General features: G+C 44.0%; 1 protein-coding gene across 3 annotated transcripts in view; it reads left to right on the top strand.

The window, feature by feature from the left end:
• KCTD20 (potassium channel tetramerization domain containing 20) overlaps positions 1–19105 on the top strand; it is a 28007-nt gene extending 8902 nt beyond the window's left edge. The window contains exons 2-9 of one of the 3 annotated variants that reach the window (XR_010561378.1): positions 7915–8117; positions 9546–9819; positions 10612–10714; positions 11162–11282; positions 13623–13820; positions 15724–15834; positions 16132–18388; positions 18489–19105. Coding sequence is in view for 2 of the 3 variants with exons in the window: in XM_065403498.1 (XP_065259570.1) it covers positions 7961–8117; positions 9546–9819; positions 10612–10714; positions 11162–11282; positions 13623–13820; positions 15724–15834; positions 16132–16424 (1257 nt within the window). In the remaining variant the exon portion in view is untranslated. Of the gene's footprint in view, positions 1–7494; positions 7577–7914; positions 8118–9545; positions 9820–10611; positions 10715–11161; positions 11283–13622; positions 13821–15723; positions 15835–16131 lie in introns of those variants that run through there. The other 2 variants (XM_065403499.1, XM_065403498.1) reach the window with 2 other exon arrangements.
• Positions 19106–21197: the final 2092 nt, after the last annotated feature.

Raw genomic sequence — 21197 nt, 5'->3', positions numbered from 1 at the left:
CCTCAGAGATGTTCCAATAAGCTTCTTTCACAGACTAGACTCCTTCCTAGTCTGGGCCCAATCCTTTCCCTTGGCACAGTCCTTGTTAGTTCCAGCAGACATCTTAGGTGGAAACTAGGGGTGTTCTCATGACTGGCAGCCCCCTTTGTTCTGTTCCACCCCCCTTTTATAACTTTGACACAAGGTGAGAATCTTTTGTCCCCACTCCTCCTCCTAAATGGAAAAGTACCAGATTTAAGATGGATTCCAGTATCACGTGACATGGTCACATGTCACAGTAAGACCTTATTCTTCATTACCCACAGGCTGGCCCACACCTCCACAGGAAGGCTTGCAGGTAAATAAATTATCTACAACCAATTGTCCTAGTCAATGGGAGCCATCAAGATTCTAAACCACCATTAATGGCCCACACTTTGCATAGTTACACTAGGACCTCAGAGTTATACTTCATATTTCCAGCTTCAGATACCAGAATGATACGTGCATACAAATAGGATGAACACACTCAGTAGATTATAAGCTTTGTAATGATACAAGAGACCTTTTGCATAAAGTATATTCCAGTTACATCATATTCACACTCATAACCATATTTCCATAAAACATTATGGAATGTCACAGAGAGTTCTACCTTATTGAGAATCATGTGGAACAACCATCAGTCTGATTGTTATTTAACTCTGCAGAGTGTTTTGCAGGCTGTCTGAAAGATGCTGTACCAAATGAAGCTGTGTCAGTTTTCACTTTAAAAATGTAAAAACTGTTCTTCCTTATTCCCTGCCAGACTGCCTTTGTAGCTTCTTACAACCACATTCCTCAGTGAATCACGACAGATAACCCTGCACCTTCCAGTTTTGTAACCAACACAATTTTTCTCTCAATCTCTTGACTATTGAGAAATGTTTTAATTTTCTAAGTTATTTTAAAATGGAGATTTCCTTTTCCAGGAAATGGGCAAATGTCCCAAGCCAAGTATATCAGCCCTGTAAATCTCCCCTTGCAGGATACACAGTAGGCTGCTGTTTGTGGGCCCCACTACACAGGACCCATGTGCTCTTAAACTTCCCTTGATCTGAGTAGGGTCCAGCACTGTCTTTGACCGCTGACACACTTCCTGGGCACAGACTCTGTTACCCCTTCACGGAAGTGGAACCTCATGGTTCAGCAGCCCGAGGCCCCCAGGAGCAGTGCTGACCTGTTTTCTCCCTCTCCGCGAAGAAACCCCAGTCGTTTAAGCACACTCTTTCCCAGAGCTCCAGCCTTGCGGGCCCTTTGGTTTACAGTTTATCTCTTCAGTAACACATGATAGTTGAAGCACATAACACACAGGCTTTGTAAAGGTTTCTAACATAATTATTGTTTACTTTGGATGGCACGAGATACACAGATCTAGACAAAATCATAAACCACTTATATGCCCTTCCCTGCCTCAGTTTCCTCACCACTCTTGGGCATTCTTTGGGATTTGGACAGAGTCCAGGACCCCACTCCTGTATGTAGCTTCTAGAAATAATAGAGTGAGTTTGTCTCCTGCAGCCAGCTTCTTTTTTTCTCAGCTGATACCTCAATCAAAAACAGTCCCCTCTGCTATGAAAACATGCCCCTCTGTACCTCTCTCTTGCCCCACATTTCCTTTAGTCTTTTTTAGCCCCTGCTCTATCACCTCTGTCCCTTTGTTCTCCTGTTTGGGGATTTTCCATTCTGCACTCCCTGCAGATAAACTTGATCAAACTGGTTTTCCAGCTCTGACACCCTTCTTTGCATATCCATTGTTTGGCCAGAGCCTAATCGTTAAGTTTAACAAGTTTTTTCTTTTTTCTGAAGCTTCTTCCAGACAAGATGGCTGACACCAGGGACCTCGCCAGCCCATGACTGACTCTCTATGCATTGAGACATTCACTGATACAACAATTTCATATAACTAAACAGATTTCATAACATGCACATAGGCAGGTTCCCCAAATTGTCACACCAAGTAAAATCAAATGCTAGGAACAGGGCCGGTGCAAGGAAGTTTCGCGCCCTAGGCGAAACTTCCACCTTGCGCCCCACCCCCCCCCAGCCCTGCGGTAGCGCCCCACCCCTCCTCCACCCTGAGGTGCCCCCCCCCCCGCGGCAGCTCCCCCCCCCTGCCCTGAGGCGCCCCCGGGGAACTGATTGGCGCCGCGAGCCTGGGAGGCAGGAGAAGTGGAGCAGCGATGGCATGCTCGGGGAGGGGGCGTAGCAGAGGTGAGCTGGGGTGGGGAGCCCTGCGGCAGCTCCCCCCCGCCCTGAGGCACACCCCCCCCCCACGGCAGCTCCCCACCCCCCCGGCCCGGGGAGCCATGTGGCAGCTCCCCACCCCAGCTCACCTCTGCTCCACCTCCTCCCCGAGCACACCGCCCCCGCTCTAATTCTCCTCCCCTCACAGGCTTCCTGCGCCAAGCAGCTGATTGGCGCCGCAAGCCTGGGAGGCGGGAGAAGTGGAGCGGCCGCTGCGCTGGGAGAGGGAGTCTGAGCTGCACGTGTCAGCGCGCCGCCAGCAGCCCAGCCCAGGAACGCTGTAAAAAAAAAATTGGGGGCACCGCTTTTTGGCACCCCCAAATCTTGGCACCCTAGGCAACCGCCTAGTTTCCCTTAATGGTAGCACCGGCCCTGGCTAGGAACCAGACCTGACTTTTAATTTTGGCTCTGGCACTAACTCCCTTGCAAGGTCACAGCCTAGATGTTCAAAAACTTGTTTTGGTGCTGAACTTGAGACATGATGGGCCTGATTTTTAGAGGTGCTCAGTACCCAGAAGTCCAGTTGAAGGCAGTGGGAGCTGAGGGCCCTCAACACCTCTGAAAATCAGGCCCAAGCTGTTTCAGGTTGGGCACTCAGAATCCATGGCCACTTTTGGAAAAGTCCTTGTCTTCCCTGTGCCTCTGTTTTCTATCATTAAAACACGTTCTGGCAGTACCTCACATGCGTGTTCAAAGGACTAATTAGTTAATGTTTGTAAAGAGCTTTGAAGATGAAAAGTGCTAATTATTTTATATATATATGCTCGTTCCCGCCATGGCAAGGATTAAGGTAATGTACTTTTACCCCAGTCAGGACATTAATGAACTGGGAGGACTTCAATATAGCCTTGTTATATGGGCTTAAGAACCATTGTCCATGCCGGATTGTTCATATAATTGTAGGTACATTAAATAAGCATCTGTTGTGCCATCCACGTGTGGTCATGGCATAAAATGCTGACTCAATAACACCCATCTTGTTAATCCACCAAAACTGGGGTTCAGTCACGTCTGTAAGGCACAGACTTTTGTTGGGGGAAGAGCGGAGCCACGCTGCCGCAGTGGAAACACAACTGGCATTATTCACATTTTGCCAGATTTTCAGAAGGGCCGAGCACTCACAATTTCAGTTGAAATCAATGGGGAACACCCGCCACATTGCCTCTAAGAACTCGCGGGGTTGATAGTGGTGTGCAGCTGCTGCTACATCTTGAGGGCTGTTAGTCTGGTACCTTTCACCAGCACTAAATTCACTTACTTGTGTGGGAGGAAGAGGATGAGAAATAAGGTGTCTGAAAGCCAACTTCTTATAAAAAGCACATTCAGCAAGTTAAATTAATATAATATGGAGATATACCTATCTCATAGAGCTGGAAGGGACCTTGAAAGGTCATTGAGTCCAGCCCCCTGCCTTCACTAGCAGGACCAAGTACTGATTTTTGCCCCAGATCCCTAAGTGGCCCCCTCAAGGATTGAACTCACAACCCTGGGTTTAGCAGGCCAATGCTCGAACCACTGAGCTAGCCCTCCCCCCTATCTGAAAAAAAAGCTATCTGAGTCATATTAAATTTATTGCAACGTATAGGTGTCTGGTACATCTAGCTTTCTCTTTCATAACACCGGTTTATAAGAAATTATGAGAAAGGATTGGGTCATTTCAATCCAGGCTCCTACAGAGTACTGGAGATCAATATGTGGCTCATGGAATCTCTGACGTATATGTGTATTTAATCTGGAGCAAAACTGACGGCAAAATTTGTTGGTTGACTGATCACAAAAATTCAGTTGAGATTTGATCACAGCAGCTATTTGACAGTTATACAATTATGATCAATAGGTACCAGTATTTCCTTGTCACCTATCATTGCTTAAATGTAGCGTATTTGGAAGGTTTGATGTAGATTTATAGAGTGTGAGGTCTTGTCTACACTAGAAACGTTTTACTGTGGTATAGCTATACCTGCAATCCCTCCTAGTGTAGATACATCTTATATCAGCAAAAAAGTGGTTCTGCTGTCACAGCTCTCACCGATTCCCCAAGAGACATACGCTATGCTGGCAAAGTCATTTTTATGCCAATCTAAGTGTGTCTACAGTCGGGCTTATACTGCCATAGCCATGCTAGTGTAAAAAAACAAACAAACTGCACTCCTAACCAGCTGCTACGCCAGTATAGGTTTTACATGTGGAACAGGCCTAAAAAATATCTGATAAAGCTTTGTAATCTTAATTGATTTATTTCTAAATATATGCGATAGATTTGTATCAAAATGAGTTACAAGAATTGCTGTGAATTTTTATGAAGTTTGAAATTAAATGAAAGTCCGTTTTGCAGTGGCGTTGGCAGGTTTACAGTGTGCTTTGCTGCACTCTGTAGATGTACGTATTCAGTCTTATTCCAGGCAGTAAGTTGCTAGAAACAGAGTCGTCATGTAGTGTTCATTACTTGGAGATTAATTTTGTCATGCAGCAGTATGAGTGTAGCCAAATTCTAGTAATTGGTGATAGGAGTTCTGTACAATGATGCACTGTGATCTCTTAAATTTCCTCCAACTAAAACGTCCTTACTAGGTCTCTCGCGTTGGAGCCAGTCGTACTTCTCTAAAATAGAATTGCTATTCAGAAGAAGGTGCTGTGGTTGCCAAAGAGCTATTTTTTTCTCATGAATATTACATGAAGCACAAGCAGCGTCTTTTCTAAAAATATGCAGAAAGAAATATGTTGCTCAATTAGTGTTTACATTTAGAAAAAATAATTAGTTGCCGCTTTTGTTAATTTCTAATTAGGACTGAAACACTTCCACTGAGCTGCACTAATGACAGCCCTAAAACCCTTATTTCAGCTCCGTTGGACTGCTCATTAAGACCATCCCTCTTGGTGCATTATGACTGAAAAGCTCCCTCGCTATTATTTATTAGTAGCTCATTGTTTCATTATCTAATATATTTTATTCACTAATTCTGTAGCTTGGTACATGTTATATCCTGTTTTACAGAACACACTTGAAAACATTAGACTCTAACTGAGACAAAGGCAATACAACTAAATCATGGTTGAAGCTCAGGAAGTGGTAGACACCTCATTAGTGAAATTAGGGTAGGAAAGGTTTCAGTGGTAGCTGTGTTAGTCTGTATCAGCAAAAACAACAAGGAGTCCTTGTGGCACCTTAGAGAATAACAAATTTATTTGGGCATAAGCTTTTGTGGGCTAGAACCCACTTCATCAGATGTATGAAGTAAAAAATACAGGAGCAGATATAAATACATGAAAGGATGGGGGTGTTTTACCAAGTGTGAGGTCAGTCTAATGAGATAAATCAATTAACAGCAGGATACCAAAGGAGGAAAAATAATTTTTGAAGTGGTAAGAGAGTGGCCCATTTCAGACAGTTGACAAGAAGGTGTGAGTAACAGTAGGGAGAAATTAGTATTGGGGAAATTAAGTTTAGGTTTTGTAATGACCCAACCACTCCCAGTCTTTATTCAGGCCTAATCTGATGGTATCTAGTTTGCAAATTAATTCCAGTTCTGCAGCTTCATGTTGGAGTCTTTCCTGTATTTTTTACTTCATACATCTGATGAAGTGTGTTCTAGCCCACGAAAGCTTATGCCCAAATAAATTTGTTAGTCTCTAAGGTGCCACAAGGACTCCTCGTTGTTTTTAGTGTAGGAAAGTTTTTTAAAAAATAAGGGGGATTTGAAGGATCAAAGGGAGGGCTCCCAAAGCAAAGAGAGGAGAAAGTTGTCTTGTATCAGGCGTAGCATGAAAGAAAGTGTCAAAATGAGAATGGGAGAAAGAGGCAAAGGGGAGCAATTGGGAGAGAGGATACAGCAGGATTGGGTGAAATGAGCACAGATATATGGGTAGAGCTTTAAAGATAATGACAAACAAAGTGAACCTGATATGGAATGAGAAGAAACCAATGACTAGATAGATACAAGGAGTAGAGGTGATGGGCTCAGAATGGTAAAAGTGGAAGAGGGTGGCTTTTAGTGTACACAGGAGGGGGGTCGCATTAGTTAAAGCAAGAGCCGATGAAGGCCCGGACCAGGGTTTGGCAAGCATGGAACAGCTCGGCAATAATGCAGGAACGCTGTATGCAATACGGTTTTTGGGATAGTTACTGTATGATTGTATTGGGTTAAATATTGGGAGGTTTAATATGCAGCAGCACTGGGTTAAATGAACAGGGTTGGGAAACCAATAGGAAGGCAACACAGTGGTTTGAGATAAGATATCTCCTGGCAAACACTTCCGAGACCGTGCCTGAGCTATTAACTGTGAAGATCATACCTTCTGGGCTCCAGCCAGGTTACAAAGCTTGTTTTGCCAGTGCTGGGAACCAACAGATTAAAAAGACTATAAACAGTTAAAAGGACTCTGTCAAGCAGTCAGTCAGTTGTTTGAGGGCTCTTTGGGGGACAGACTGATACACTGCGGGGGCTGTCTGAGGAAGTTAGGCCTTTTAGGTTCCCTTCGGGGGGATGGTAACCCTATGGATGAGATAGATGCGTATAGACCATTTATTGTTTTAAAAAACTATTTTTTTCTTGTGTTATGCTTTGTTCGTATAATTAAGATTAAACAATACGTTGGTTAAAGGGCTCTCTGACTACTATTTATCACTGGTCACAGACTCCCAAAGGGAAGAACTGCAGGTGTCAAACCCAGTTGGACCTGCTGGCTTAGCATGGTTGATAGCCTGGGCCACAGTACCCTGTGTAAGAGTGGGAGAATTGCATGACTCCATCCCAGGAGAGGAATGGCACGAGGCTGGTACCCGACAGGTGCACTCAGAGACCAGAGAGAGCACCAAGACACACCTAGCCCTGTGACTGTGAGGCAGGGGGTTAGTAGGAAGGATGGAGAGGAAAGGCTGGATTATTAAAATGTTTTAGATGAAGAAGCGACAGGTTTAGGTATTGCATCTGAGGGTTGGAAGACCTCATGTGCAAGAAGGTACCAGGGGAAAACAGGAATAAGATGGCGCTACACAAATATTGAGAGGAAATCGTGTGAAGGGGGGGAGAACCTATTCAACACTGAACAAAAATGTAATGGCACTAAGTCTTCAGAGAGTAGCTACTGAAGGAACCTCTAGGGGACACTGTGCTCAGAGGAGGGAGGGTTTGTGGCTGCTAGGACGGAGGGTTTGTTTGAGACTTGCCATCAGTGAATCCCCAATGGTCCTCCCTTTTCTCTCCTTGGAACCCCATTGTTGTCCCTGGTGGCTGCGGTCAGGTGCGCAGGAAGCAGAAACCTCTCTACCTTCTGGTGCTTGGCAGGGATGGGATACGACAGGACTGCGGAGGTGAGAGGGAGCAGGCGTGGGGGGGAGTTGGGACCCTTGCTGATGGTCAAAAAGGTTCATCTAAAAATGGCAAGTTTTGTTTAGATGTAGGACAAGCTTCCTGATGGTAAGTGTAGTTCTACAACAGAACATCTGCCAGGGAAAGTCACTGAGACGTCGGTGAGCCGTTCAAAATGAGATTAGCTAAAACTCTCCACGGATTAGAATAGGTCTGAAGTCAGTGGAAAGACACCCATTGACTTGAATGGGCTTTGGATCCAGCCCTAGGTAGAGGGAGTTGAACTCAATGACCTGTGAGGTCTCTTCCAACCCTACTAGCCTGTGATCCTCTCTTATAGGACCTCTCTAAGGACCGGCAGTCAGTTTGCGTTACAGAGGCCCAGCATGAATATTAACTGTGCCAGTGGGACTGACCAGTCAAGAAATCAAGAGACCAATCACCCTGCAGAAAATATAACTCCTCCAGTCCATGATCCAGAAGAAGATAGCCTGGCCCGAGGCAGCCAAACCCCTAGCATTTCTGCAGTGCCCAGGAATGATGGTAAGGATGATGGACACGTTTATTTTGTAACAACATGTAACTAAGGTCCTTTGATTCCTGGGGAAATGTTTCTCAGGATCCAGAAGGCAATTCAGGATACTGAAGGACACATTTTCAGCTGGGCCTCGAAATGGCCTGCACTTGTGAGTGTACAGAATTGAACGTGCACATACATGTGCCCTTACTTAGTTATTTGCACTTGCAAAATCGGTGTTAATCATGTCAGTATGAAAGATGCAGGTTCGCGATGGGGTCTGGGATAGTGTTGTCTTGGAAAGATGATCATGTCTCTTTCCCAAGCAGCTGGGAGGGAATCCACTGGACTCCACTGAAGCAGGCCCCAGTCTTTATCAGCCTATTCCTGGTCATATGTACTTGCCCACTACATATATAATTCATATTAAAAGCTGTTTCTCAGTTAATATTTATCAAGTAATGGACATGATCCAGTGAGGAGATGTGTCCTCATCGCCAAACTTGACTTTAGTGGGAATGGAGGGCACTCGGCATCTCACAAAATCAGGCCCATTCCTTATGTTTGTACCCCAAATATTTGTTACTAATGGTACATGACAGGCCCTATATATTTATACCCAAATGTCTGAGCTCTAATGATTTATTGCTTCAGAAAAACCCTTATTAAATGACGGCTGTCTCTCAGAAAGGAAATAACATATGTGTATTTAATATCTCAGCTTAGAAGCAGCTCTCAATTAAAACTAGACCTATTCTATACCGTTCTTAAAGAAGCCACCCTCGTTTCAAACCTGCCCTTGCAGGGCTGGGCCAGGGTCATGGAGGATTACTTGGAAGCAATGGTACGACGGCCCTTTTACACGCCACAAAATTATAACATTTATATCCAGTTTAAACCCCACATCCATTGAGAGGGCCCCTGTAATTGCAGAGTTCACTAGTGCCAACAGCTGGCCTTGTTTAGTTCGCTGGACCTTTACCACACATACCACAGGGGAAGGTAATTAAATGAAACCAGCACAAGAGGCTGCTCAGAAATAAGAATATGATTCTGCTCCATCTTCAGTCCTTTGAGCGGTTGCTTAAGACAGGTATCAATGTATTTTCTCTCAGCCTCATTTTAATCTTCATGCTCCCATTTTATCCACTGAAACATCCACGTTAAGCGGAGTTCCCTAGAACTGTAGGGAAGTTTGCATCTGAATCTAGATCAGACATCAGGCCCATCTGTAGCATGAAGATGTAGTATGGTGTGACATAATATAATGTCCTGCAAAATGCTATTCCATATATTGACATCCCTTTTCAACTCCAAGTGTTGATGTCGGTCAGCAGCTCTTCCTTCTTGCATGACCCAAAGCTTTTCTATTTAATTGTTGGGTTTTAATATTAACTGTGCTTATCCAGCAAATAGTGTTTCATTCTCACAATATTTGTTTGGGTTGGGTTTAGATACCGAATTCAGATACGCTTCTCGCCCAGCAACTCCCCAATTCAGTAACATACTACCCACCCCTGCAGATACAACTGGCACTAATCCCAAAGCTGGGAGTAAAAGACATCTAGACCATTTTATTGCTCAAGAACGAAATGGAAGCAGCGCTATGGGCTCCACCAGTAGTTCACAATCCCAGGCCCCAGAGAAAGTGACTCTTGTTGTAGATGGCACTCGATTTGTGGTGAATCCGCAGATTTTCACCGCTCATCCTGACACCATGCTGGGAAGGTAGGTGATTTCAATAACTTTAAAAATGTTTAAAATGGGACAAACGCTTTCCGAAAGCGACTAGAACGCGAGATCTCAGCTCTCATAAGCTAAGCGGGATCAGACTGGTTCAGCACTTGGCTGGGAGACCTTGTAGATTAGAGCCAGCAAGAGGGAAATTGATGATTCGGTAGGTAGTGCTCCCGCCTCTGAGTCAGTACTGAATCAGCAGTGAGTATGGCAGTAGGAAACACTCCACTGGCTCACTTCAGCCCCTGCCTTTCTGCTATTTGTCATGTCTTTCACTCCTCCCCAGTCCTGCTGTGAGTAATTCAGAGGTTTAGTCCCCCAACTGTCCCAGGAGCCTCCTGGAGATCCCTTCCAAACCCGTATAACATATTTTATTATGCAGATAAGTGACCTGATCGTAAACTCACTATCTTGATTACTACTAGCCAAAGTATATATACTCATTGCCACTTCACCATCCTTTTTCCACCTCAAGCTGGACCTCAGTGGGAGGGCATTGGTAGCCAAGAAGCATTTATCTGACCCAAGGTTGAATGCCAGCCTTCACAGAACAGTGACTGCTACTTCTTCCATACAGTGGAATGGTTCAGTTATGGACACAGAACTCTGCTACAGCAGGGCCTGTTTGAGATCAAATCTCTTAAAGTCACAATAAAATAAAGCATTGAATTTGGGCCTCCAGCTATAATAGAACTGTTTTGGATTGTTTTTAATGTCAGTGCACCATCTGGTCCACATTATGAATGTATTAAATATATTTGTATATGTGTTTTTATCTTTCAGAATGTTTGGAGCAGGTAGAGAATATAATTTCACTCGGCCAAATGAAAAGGGAGAATATGAAATTGCAGAAGGAATTAGCTCCACTGTATTTCACACAGTGCTGGTGAGGGCACATTTTTAGCTATGAAAACCGTTGTTCATCATGTTTGCAAAGCTGTGCTTCCTTCAAAGCACCCGCATGCCCTTTCAAATTTACGTTCCAGAACTATTTTACATTCGGATTATAAATCTTAATCTCTTCTTTCTTACGTGGCTCAATCTGCCATCTCGGAACTTGTGTTGCCACTTCTTTTCCCTCCCTTTATACCATTTCAGTTTCTGAGCTCTGCCCTCAGTCACCCCATTTCTGCATACATTAATTGCATGAATAATTCCTCTGTTACACGGCGAAGCGGCTTTCTTTTCTTTTTTTTTTTTGCTAGCTAACAAAGTTGTTCGTGACTGTCTGCCAGCAGAATGATAAGCTAATTAACAACAATATTTCCAGGTTAGCCTGAGATTTTTTTTTAAAAAAGAAACATCATCTTCCTCCTTAACAATTTATTTACAGGATTATTACAAAACTGGAATCATTAACTGCCCGGATGGAATTTCTATCCCTGATCTCAGAGATACGTGCGATTACCTCTGTATCAACTTTGATTTCAACACAATCAAATGTCAAGACCTAAGTAAGTACGGGGGAGAGAAAATTAGCTAGAAGTTAGGGCTTGATCCTACAAGGTGCTGAGCACTTCAGCCCCAATCCAGCAAAGCATTTAATCGTGTGATTTACTTTAAGCACTTTTGTCCCATTGACTCCGGTGGCACTACTCATGTGCTAAAAACTAAGCATGTTAGTTTTTTTTTTGTTGGACCAGGGCCAGAGTGCTCCGCATCTTGCAAGATCCAAGTTCTTGCTCTTCACTTTGTGTGTGATTGCAAATAATTGCAAGAATGTAAATACTGGAGGGCTATTGCTGGAAATGATGCTGTGATGAGGCAATATTTTTGTGACCCTGGTGCGGGCCTCAGTTTCCCTTATGCATTGCATCATTAGTGGGAGGAGGACTGTTCGCTCTCAGAGCAGGCTGAGACATCTGTATGAATGAAGCCTAGCTGTCTGAGCCTGAATGAGTCATTGAAAGGACTGGCTGACGCTGACCCCATATCTATGGTGAATCTGAGAAGACAATAGCAAATCCAATCACCAGGACATTGACCCCTAGGCCACGTCTACACAAGCGAGTTTACAGCAGCACGGCTGTAAGGTCGCTCGCGTAGCCGCTCTAAGCCGACAGGAGAGAGCTCTATAAACCTTGAGCAACCTAAGTTTTGCCGACATACGTAGCCATGACTCTAGTAACCAAGGGCTCAGAGGCAGGTGGATTTCCCTACCGCCCAGCAGGGAAACTGGGCAAACTTCCTCAGCTTGGGAACAAAGGACTAGGAAGATGTGAGGGGGGGGGTAAGAGTGGGCTGCTGGAAGGAGTCTGGGCTCTCACCTGAGACGTCACAAAGGTCGTCGAACTAAGGGCTTGTCTACAGCAGCGCTTTAGTGTAGACTCTACCTACGCCGAGGGGCCAGGTTTTCCTGTTGGCGTTGGTAAGCCACCTTCCCAGGAGGCGGTAGTTAGGTCAACGGAAGAATCCTTCTGTCGACCTAGCATTGTCTACACTGGGTGTTAGGTCAGCTTAATTGTGCTGCTCAGGGGGGTGGATTTTTCACACCCCTCACTGATGTAGCTGGGTTAACCTAACGTTTAGTGTAGACCAGGCCTCAGAGAGTCTCAGAGCTTGAATAATGGGGTTCACTACAGCTTGGCTGAGCTCTGGGCTAACCAGAATGGGCAATGCTTTAACCTTCAGGTCTCTGTGGTAACCTAAAGACTTCCTGTGCTGTGTTCCAATTAACTAACAAACCCGACTGTTGAGTGTCACTGCAAATGCTTGGTGAGGTGCATTAATCCCTGAAGAGCGTACAAGTCTCTGCCAGGCGTCTGTCTCTGCTGGACTTGCTGTGAAACAGGAGTGCTGGTGCCCTAGAGGTTCAGTCTAAGGCGGCGGTTGAGATAGCATGACCTACCCTGTGCAGGAAGAGTGAGACCCCTTGGGGTCTGGCAGGCACACTGAAGGGCTTAATCCTACAGACTGTTCGAAACCTGGGGTGCCTACCACTGATCCTGTGGATCTGCGACACATGCATACATTTAAATTCACGATAATCTATTATTCATTCTCTATTATGATTTTACTATATTGATTGGGTCTGGGCTCTTTTAAAAAAAAAAAATCATTCCTTGTAATGGCCCTAAAATTTAGATCAACTTTGTATTCTATTTTTGCTGTTGCCAGCATTGTGATCTGGGAAGTGGACTAGAGATACTTTTCGTATGAATGTATGTTTTTAAGGGGGTTGTCAAAGGAACCCAGGGCCTTGGGATGGGTACTCGTTTGTTGTAGATATAACTATCAATAAAGCATAGGGTTGGGATGTATGTTACATAAAATGGTGAGATGGTGCCGTGGTTAAAGGGATTGGGATTTATGGGCTCTCCCAGTGACTGTGTGTGGACAAGCCATTGAGTCCACGCTTGGGTGCCCAAATCTATGTACAGGTACATAAATAAGTGGCCTGAGTAAACACAGCTGCCATTGACGTTAGAGATCTGTGCATGCTCAGCACCTCTGAAGATCAGGCCACCTTTATTTAGGGGCCTAATTATAAATTTACAGTAGGAGCCTTGTTTTTGAAACATTTGGCCTTGATTTTTTTTTTCTACCCTGTTTCCCATCTGTAAAACGGGAACAACACTTTCCTTACTGGGAGGTTATGAGGCTTTATTCATTAATGTTTATAAAGTGCTTTGAGATCATCAGATTGAGTGCTACAGAAAGGCAAGTGGTGGTGGTTTTAAAGCCATCTTACGGAGTCATATCCCCAGAAATGTGTGTTCTAGTTCAGTTTGGTATAAAACACCATAGCAGATCAGTAATGCTTACTTATTTGTACTTGATTTGTCTCCTTTTAGGTGCTTTGTTGCATGAACTCTCTAATGATGGAGCTCACAAGCAGTTTGATAACTACCTGGAAGAGCTTATTCTGCCCATAATGGTGGGCAGTGCCAGGAAAGGAGAACGTGAATGCCACATTGTAGTATTAACAGATGAAGACACAGTGGACTGGGACGAAGACCATCCACCTCCAATGGGAGAGGAATACTCACAAAGTAAGAACTGAGAATTGTTTTTTAAAACCATTTGTTGAATGAGGTAACAGATAGCCAGTCACTGGACGCTTTCTCAGGAGCTCTATTTGATCCTGGGCAAGGACGTTTCCTTCTATTGAAAAGAAGATATTGGCTTGATTGTCAGAGGTCCTGAGCACCTGTATCTCCCGCTGGAGTTGTGTGTCTGGTCAACACTTGGGAAGATCAGACCCTAGCTGTTTATTTCAGAATGCTTGATTCACATCAATATCAGATTTAACACAATAAAATAACTTTGTGATTAAATTGTTAAATAACACATCAGATTTAACAAATTATTCTGTTGAGATTTCATTAGTGGGGGAACGGTTTACCACAGAGTGAGAGATTTCATCAAAAACTTGTAAAAATATTTATTTTAAAGCACAATTGTCTCATTAATATCGGCATGGCTAAATGTTTAGTGACAACAGGGTCAGGTAGCACGTTTTTGTACAAGCCATATGGCAGATCTTAATTCCAACCTTTTGCTGTCAGCATCTGTAGGAGTTCTGTGATCATATAGAAAGCAGAATAACCAATGAAGCTTGGTTGTTTGGCTCTGCCATTAGATTTCTGGCTTCCAACAGAGACTTTCATATTGGAGCAAACCTTAAAAAAGAGAACATTTATAGAAAATAATATTATTTCCTCTGCTTTTGTCAGTGGACCCAATCATGTATCCCTCCTTCACTTAAGATTCATATTGATATTAATGGGAGCTAGGATTGCTCTCATAAATATTGGCGCTGGAATAAGTGTGTCCTTTCTTACTAGCTTGTCTTCTCCTTGTAGGTGCTAAGGGCCCTCCCACCTCCTAGGATCAGGCCTCTTCTGCTTAATCCCACAGAAAACAATCTTGTTTCTGTGACATTATAGCCTGATAGAAGGGAGCCGGCAGTGTGGGCTCAGGTTTAGAATAATGACTGGAGAACAAAGAGCAGTCTCAGTTAAGAGCAGATGAGCTGCAATGTAGAAAAGAGAAATAATCTGCTTGATAAAAATAACATTCTAATCAGCAATACTCAGGAAGGGTAATTATAAGGTAAATGGATCTAAGTTTAAAGGAAGCTATTGTGTATCTGACCATTTTCCCTAGCATGGGGACAAAGTCCCTCTTTAGTAATGGAAGTTGCATCGTCCTTGCTTGAGATAACATTTTAATCAAACAAAGGCACAAAACATTCATATTTCCCATTTGCAGTTTCCTGGATAGAGCGGACAGACCAGATTTGTTCCGTTTACCAACACTAAAAACTGGCGAATGATCTGTGATATCCAACACCCTATAGTTACAGGGAGAGAGCAGCCGCCAGCCAACCATGTTTGAAGATGCGATGGGTTGTTGTTATTGCTTGAGACACACTGCTGCACCCTGATGCAAGAAGATGCTACTTACAGAAAAGTCTTGGGGACAGATTCACTAGAGAAGATGCAATATTCACTGGGTTTGGAAAATGAATATAACAAACAAACAATGAGAGGATAGAACTAGTGAAAAGATAAGACACACACACACTAACTTGCATCCTCTTCTTAATTTGCATTTCCTGTAAAAACTCCTTCTGCACCTTCCCCCCAAAGAATGAGTTGTATTCGTTTTACCCAGCCACTGAATGGTGCAAGTTATATGAATTTACCACTTAGCTGTTTCCAGACCCATTTTTACCCACCCACATCACCAAGGAATTTGGGCCCTTCCGGTGCCTGATGATAGGTATTAAAAGTAGTTCTGAAACATCAAGGCTGACTTTTCCAGCACCCAGACTGCGAAGGGCTGCCTACAGGCATCACAGGATAAATATCCCAGACCATACCAATTACACCAAATGCTAGGTGGAGATGCATGTCTTGTAGTGACTAATGAATCACTTTGTTTCTCAAGTTCTTTACAGTTCCAAGCTGTACAGATTCTTCAAGTACATCGAGAACCGTGATGTTGCAAAAACTGTCTTAAAGGAGCGTGGGCTGAAAAATATTCGAATTGGCATTGAAGGTAAATTTTATTTGCTAAACAACAACAGAAACCTTAAATAAAAAGGGAGAACAATTGGTTTGGACACCAACACCACTACTGCCAGAATCTGAAGCTCTGTACTATAGTCCTAGTTCATTTTTACAGGGTCTAAATGTGGAATGAGAGCACTTTTCCACCTAGTGCTAGAGGTGTTGTCCCAGCTCTACCCAGTATTCTTGCTGGGCCATAACTTGTTCTTTAGGGTTCCTTTTGTTTGAGCAGTGCTATGATGCATGCAAGGGGTGGATTGAAACTGACAGGCTGATTGTGCTTCAGGTTATCCCACATGTAAAGAGAAGGTCAAGAGGAGACCCGGAGGGCGGTCAGAAGTTATATACAACTATGTGCAACGGCCGTTCATCCAGATGTCTTGGGAAAAGGAAGAAGGAAAGAGCCGTCACGTCGACTTCCAGTGTGTTAGAAGCAAATCTCTAACAAACCTGGTGGCAGTAGGCGAGGATGTTTCAGAAGACCAGGAACTTCTGATGCATCATCCACCCCAGGTAGACGAACTCGATAGGTTAAATGCACCATTCTCACAAATGGCTCCTAACGATCTGCCGGATTAGTACGGACTAAGGGGTCTGCGGCTTTCCTGTGTTGGGAAATTTCTCAGCATCGTTTCATCCCAGGACATGGGACACGCTCTCTTGCAAGGTGTTTTATCCTTGTAGTCGCTCTTATAATAGTGGAATATTTCAAGCATGTTAATAATGAGCTCTGGTCCCTAAATCTAACGGTGCAATTGCAAGCACAGTCTCCTTGAGAAGGAAGGGATGGAAGCTCTTCGCAGCCGGAGGCTTTGAGATTTCCCCAGGTGCCTGTGCCCACGTGGATTGGTGGTGGTTGAGCTTTACCTGAACCTGTGAAAGAACAGAAGTGTTAAAAAAAATTGTTGTTCAGCATGAGAAGGGGAATTCCATGAATATTAGCATCAAAAGAGAATTGTATTGTAGACGCTTGCCTTTGTTTTAACGATAATCACTCAGTTACAAAGGGACCAACCAGCACCGCGAGACAGATTCCACTTTTCCCTCCAAGCGCAGATGTGACACTGTTGTGTCAGTAAAACCCCAGGGATGAAGGAATCTGTTTGCACCACCAGTAGGCTTTGCATCCAGCATGTATACTACTGTACTCTAGAAAGGTGGAGCTGGTTTAACAAGTAGCATTCGGCTGTTCACAGGCCAGTGCTCATTTACAGTTCTGTGCAAGTCAGAATCACCTCTTTTTATTAAGGACAAGGTTGTGCTGTTGAGCTTAACCAGAGTAGAAAGTGGTGTGGAATGAAAACAAATCTAGATAATATTTTACCAAATAAAGCAGTCTAACTTAGCCTGTTAAATGTGTGAAGCTCCTTTAGTGATGGCTCTGTAGCCGAAGAATCACCGTTTCTTGCTGCACATGCATGCTAAGCCAGAGTCTCTCAGCACAGCCATGCAAACTGAATTTACCTTGGTAGAACCTGTAGGTAGTTTTGTCTTCCTCTTTTATAATTGCTGCAGCTATTCGTTCAAAATTCCCATTGGCTTCAATGGGGGCACCCCACGCACATCCGCTTGCAGAATTTGGGCTGCTGGGCAGATTTCAAGGCAAACTCCTTCCTTCCAGTTTGCAACTGATTTGGGTAATTTTATTCTGTCAAACAGGCAAAAGAGAGGGGGGGGGAATTTTAGCAGCATTTTATATATACACACAGTAAGAACAGCTTTGTAAGGAAGTAAATCTACAGCTGAGAGAAAAAATTTCCTGCTTCTCCTGACTTAGCGTGTGCGCTAAAGGCCCAGTTCAGACTGGATACAGGAACATACTAGCCATGACCGTGTTCAAACATGGTTGCAGCCAGTCCAGTCTGAAGTCCTAATTTTTTTTTTAAGGGGTACAAATGTTCAGTTCTCCCCCTCCAAATAAGTACACCTGCAGTTAATTGTGGTTGAAACTCATACCACTTACACATCTGCCTGCCTACAAAAACAGAGCCCAGTTCCTTAAAATCAGCCCCTAAAATACACATCCACTTTTGCATTGCTTCTTTTCTCTTCTCCCCCAAACTACTGTTTGGTGAAAGCAAAGCATTCTTCCAAGCATATTTTCCCTCTGTCTGTTTGCAGATTGTAAACTAGACTCTCTTGCTGCTAAAGGTATATTTGTGTATTTTTTTCTCACCATATTTAACTTGATAATATTAAGCACAAATTGTCTTATGAATTTACAAACGCTGCTTTAGTTTAAAAAGGGACAAATACTTGCTGAGGTGTATCTAGTTCCCATTTGTATCTGTGCGCCCAGGTTCCCATATTTGCAGTGGCGCTTTCTTGGCCTCAAAAGAACAGCAAACAGATTTCCTCTCCTTACAAGTGCCTAAGGGAAGGAGATTTTCAAAACTGCCTACTGAAAGTCACTAGGCTGTGTGCTCCTAAATCCCTTTAGGTGCTTTTGAAAAGCTCCTCCTAACTCTTTAGGGCAGGACAGAAAAGTGTCCTTAACCATTTGCTGGCAGGTCAATAGACATTTTATGCAATCACTTTCTACTGTTGTTAGTTTTAATTTTCTTCTGTTAAATACTGGAAGACTTTACATGGCATGTGAAAAAAATCTGCTTCCTGGAAGGCCCGATTGAGCCCTTTCCTCAGGTTGGAGGGAGGTGCTCACATGACTTCATTGGGAGTACTCACCAGTGAGATTCCAGGGCTTGCAGTTTGGCCTTACGGGTTGTATGTTGTCTGTCTATTTCTGCACCACCTTCAGTTTTAAGTAAACTGGATATACTGGATAGCTGGTCTGGAATTTGAGTTTACATATTTCTGTACACACACAGTGCCCTCAAATCCCCTTGTCTGCATTGGAGTATCAGGGCTGAGCACTGGGCACCTGAACACCTTTCACAAGGTCAGACCCTTTTAGATTCAGTGGGTGTTGAGGGCCCTCAGCACTTCTCACAATCCGGTCCTAGTGTGTTAGGAGTATGGATTACAGCTAATTAAAGGGTTTACATAAACCATTCTGTTCACCCACAATTGTCGTTTAGCAGATCCAGTTTTGGAGCTAATTAAATGTTTGGAATGTTCTAAAGCGAATTCCACTGGAACATAGTTTAAAACTAAGTAAATGGTGACATTGACTGTCACCGAGCGTTCAGGTACAAGAGCAACTCGTTTCTTATGTTTTATATTTGGTTCAGTGTTACTCATGGTGTTTACAGGATCCTGCAGTTGTAAGGTTTCTTTTCTGTAATAAAGTGTTATAATTTACATGCAGCCTCTGTTTTCTCTAGTAAGCAGAAAGGGAATTTTGAATGACCGAGCTGTCCATCAAGCCTGCAGCTTTCCTGAGTCCCTTGATGTGCTTTCTACTGACAGTTCTGTTCCTTTCGCTCCTCAAGATCCCGCTCACCTTTTATACAGCCCTGAAGAGACCCCCCCATTTTCCTCTGCTTTACCCTCAGAGCCCGATGTTGTAACCACTGTTGTCCTAGCCAAGGAAGATTGAATGAACTTATGGAGCCTGTCAGTGGAAGGCCTTAGCCCAGGGGTAGGCAACCTATGGCATGCGTGCCGAAGGCGGCACACAAGCTGATTTTCAGTGGCACTCACCCTGCCTGGGTCCTGGCTACTGGTCCGGGGGGCTCTGCATTTTAATTTAATTTTGAATGAAGCTTCTTAAACATTTTAAAAACCTTATTTACTTTACATACAATAATAGTTTAGTTATATATTATAGACTTCTAGAAAGAGACCTTCTAAAAACGTTAAGATGTATTACTGGCAGGCAAAACTTTACATTAGAGTGAATAAATGAAGACTCGGCACACCACTTCTGAAAGGTTGCCGACCCCTGCCTTAGCCTGTGTGGGTAACAGGAGGGGACCTTCCTTTGCTCCAGGGGCTAAGCTGCCCTTGCCCTTCTCAAGAGCTGGGACCCAGGAACTGAACTTTGTCCTCCATGCAGCACTTACCCTTAGCAGCCAATCATTACTGTTAGGTCACATCTGTTTAAAGAGAGTTTCCCAGGCTAAGCTCTCAAGGGGCAGGGTTTGAGAGTCTTTTCAAAGACAGGCCAGGGCTGTCACTGAGCAGTGATGAAATCTCATCCTTCCCTGGCAGATTGAAGGGCTCGGACAGCTAGTGAAATTCAATTTCCGATTTTGGGATTAATGCCGTTGGTTCATCCAGCACAACCGTTTGCAGGTGTCAGGCCCCTTTAAATCTCTCATGCAATTGTAGGCTCAGTTGGCTATAACAAGTTACACAGTAAAATTCTAACGCACCAGCTTTAAACATCAGCTCATTTAATGCTGGTATAAGTGATGGCCAAGATTTTCAGAAAGGGCTAGTGATCTTGGGGCTCTCAGTTCTTGGGGGCCCAACATGACAACTTAAAGGGACCTGATTTTCAGAGTGTAGGTCAGAATAGCCCGAGCCTGGCCTAAATTTGAATGCCGACTCAAGTTTCACAGCAGGCATGGTCGTTCCATAAAGAACTGTACCTAACACCCCACAATCCAAGCAGCCCCCACACTGCGGCTCAGTTCCAACTGTACATACAACAGGGAGTGAAATAAAGGAGTGGTGCTCAGATGGTCTGACCCACTAAAGGAAAAAAAAACTGAACTCCTGCGTGCTTTCCCTCTGCCATTTGAACACCGTACACCCTTTTTTCTAGCCCTAGGTGCCTTCCTGGGGATGTGGCAAAGTCTAATAAACAAGAACTGCAGTCCTGATTGCCCTTGACCCTCCAGCTCCATGGGAATAGAACCGAAGACCCAGCCCTAGCATCCTATAACAGGTGCAGCTCCTTCCCTATGCATACAGCAAGGGTTAAGTTCACATGCAAAAGGTCATCTCTGCACACATTTCAGGGGTTACCACTGAGCCATGTGATAATTTACTTAGGATAGACCCTATAGGCTCCATACTGGGATCAACACCCCATTGTGCTAGACGCTATACACACAACAGAGACGGCCCCTTACACAAAGCGCTTGCAGAGTATGAAAGCAGCGGAGCAGTGAGTTGTCTAACCATCGTCAAGTGTTTTGTAGGTGTCGTGCCAGCCTGTGGTTACCACCAAAAAGTTTTAAAATACTACTAGATCTAGACAGGTAGCACCACTCTATATAGCTACAGCTGTTCTGTTGCTGTAAGTGTAGCCTGGGGGAAAAAATAAGGTTACTGCAGAATCTAGAAGGGGAGTTATTACAATGGATTATGACAGATTTTACTCACCCTTCAGCAGTCATTATTCCTGGTTTTGGTCAGTGCTGTTGGCTGCCTCTTGTGTACAAGACTGTAACTGTTTGGCATAATCATCAGCCATTGCCCAAGATCCCTCTGGCTCGGTAC

Source organism: Emys orbicularis, chromosome 4, assembly GCF_028017835.1.
Source record: "Emys orbicularis isolate rEmyOrb1 chromosome 4, rEmyOrb1.hap1, whole genome shotgun sequence".
Classification (NCBI taxonomy): domain Eukaryota; kingdom Metazoa; phylum Chordata; order Testudines; family Emydidae; genus Emys; species Emys orbicularis.
The sequence above is the reverse complement of the archived record's forward strand: the minus strand, read 5'-3'. Positions and strand labels throughout refer to the sequence as shown.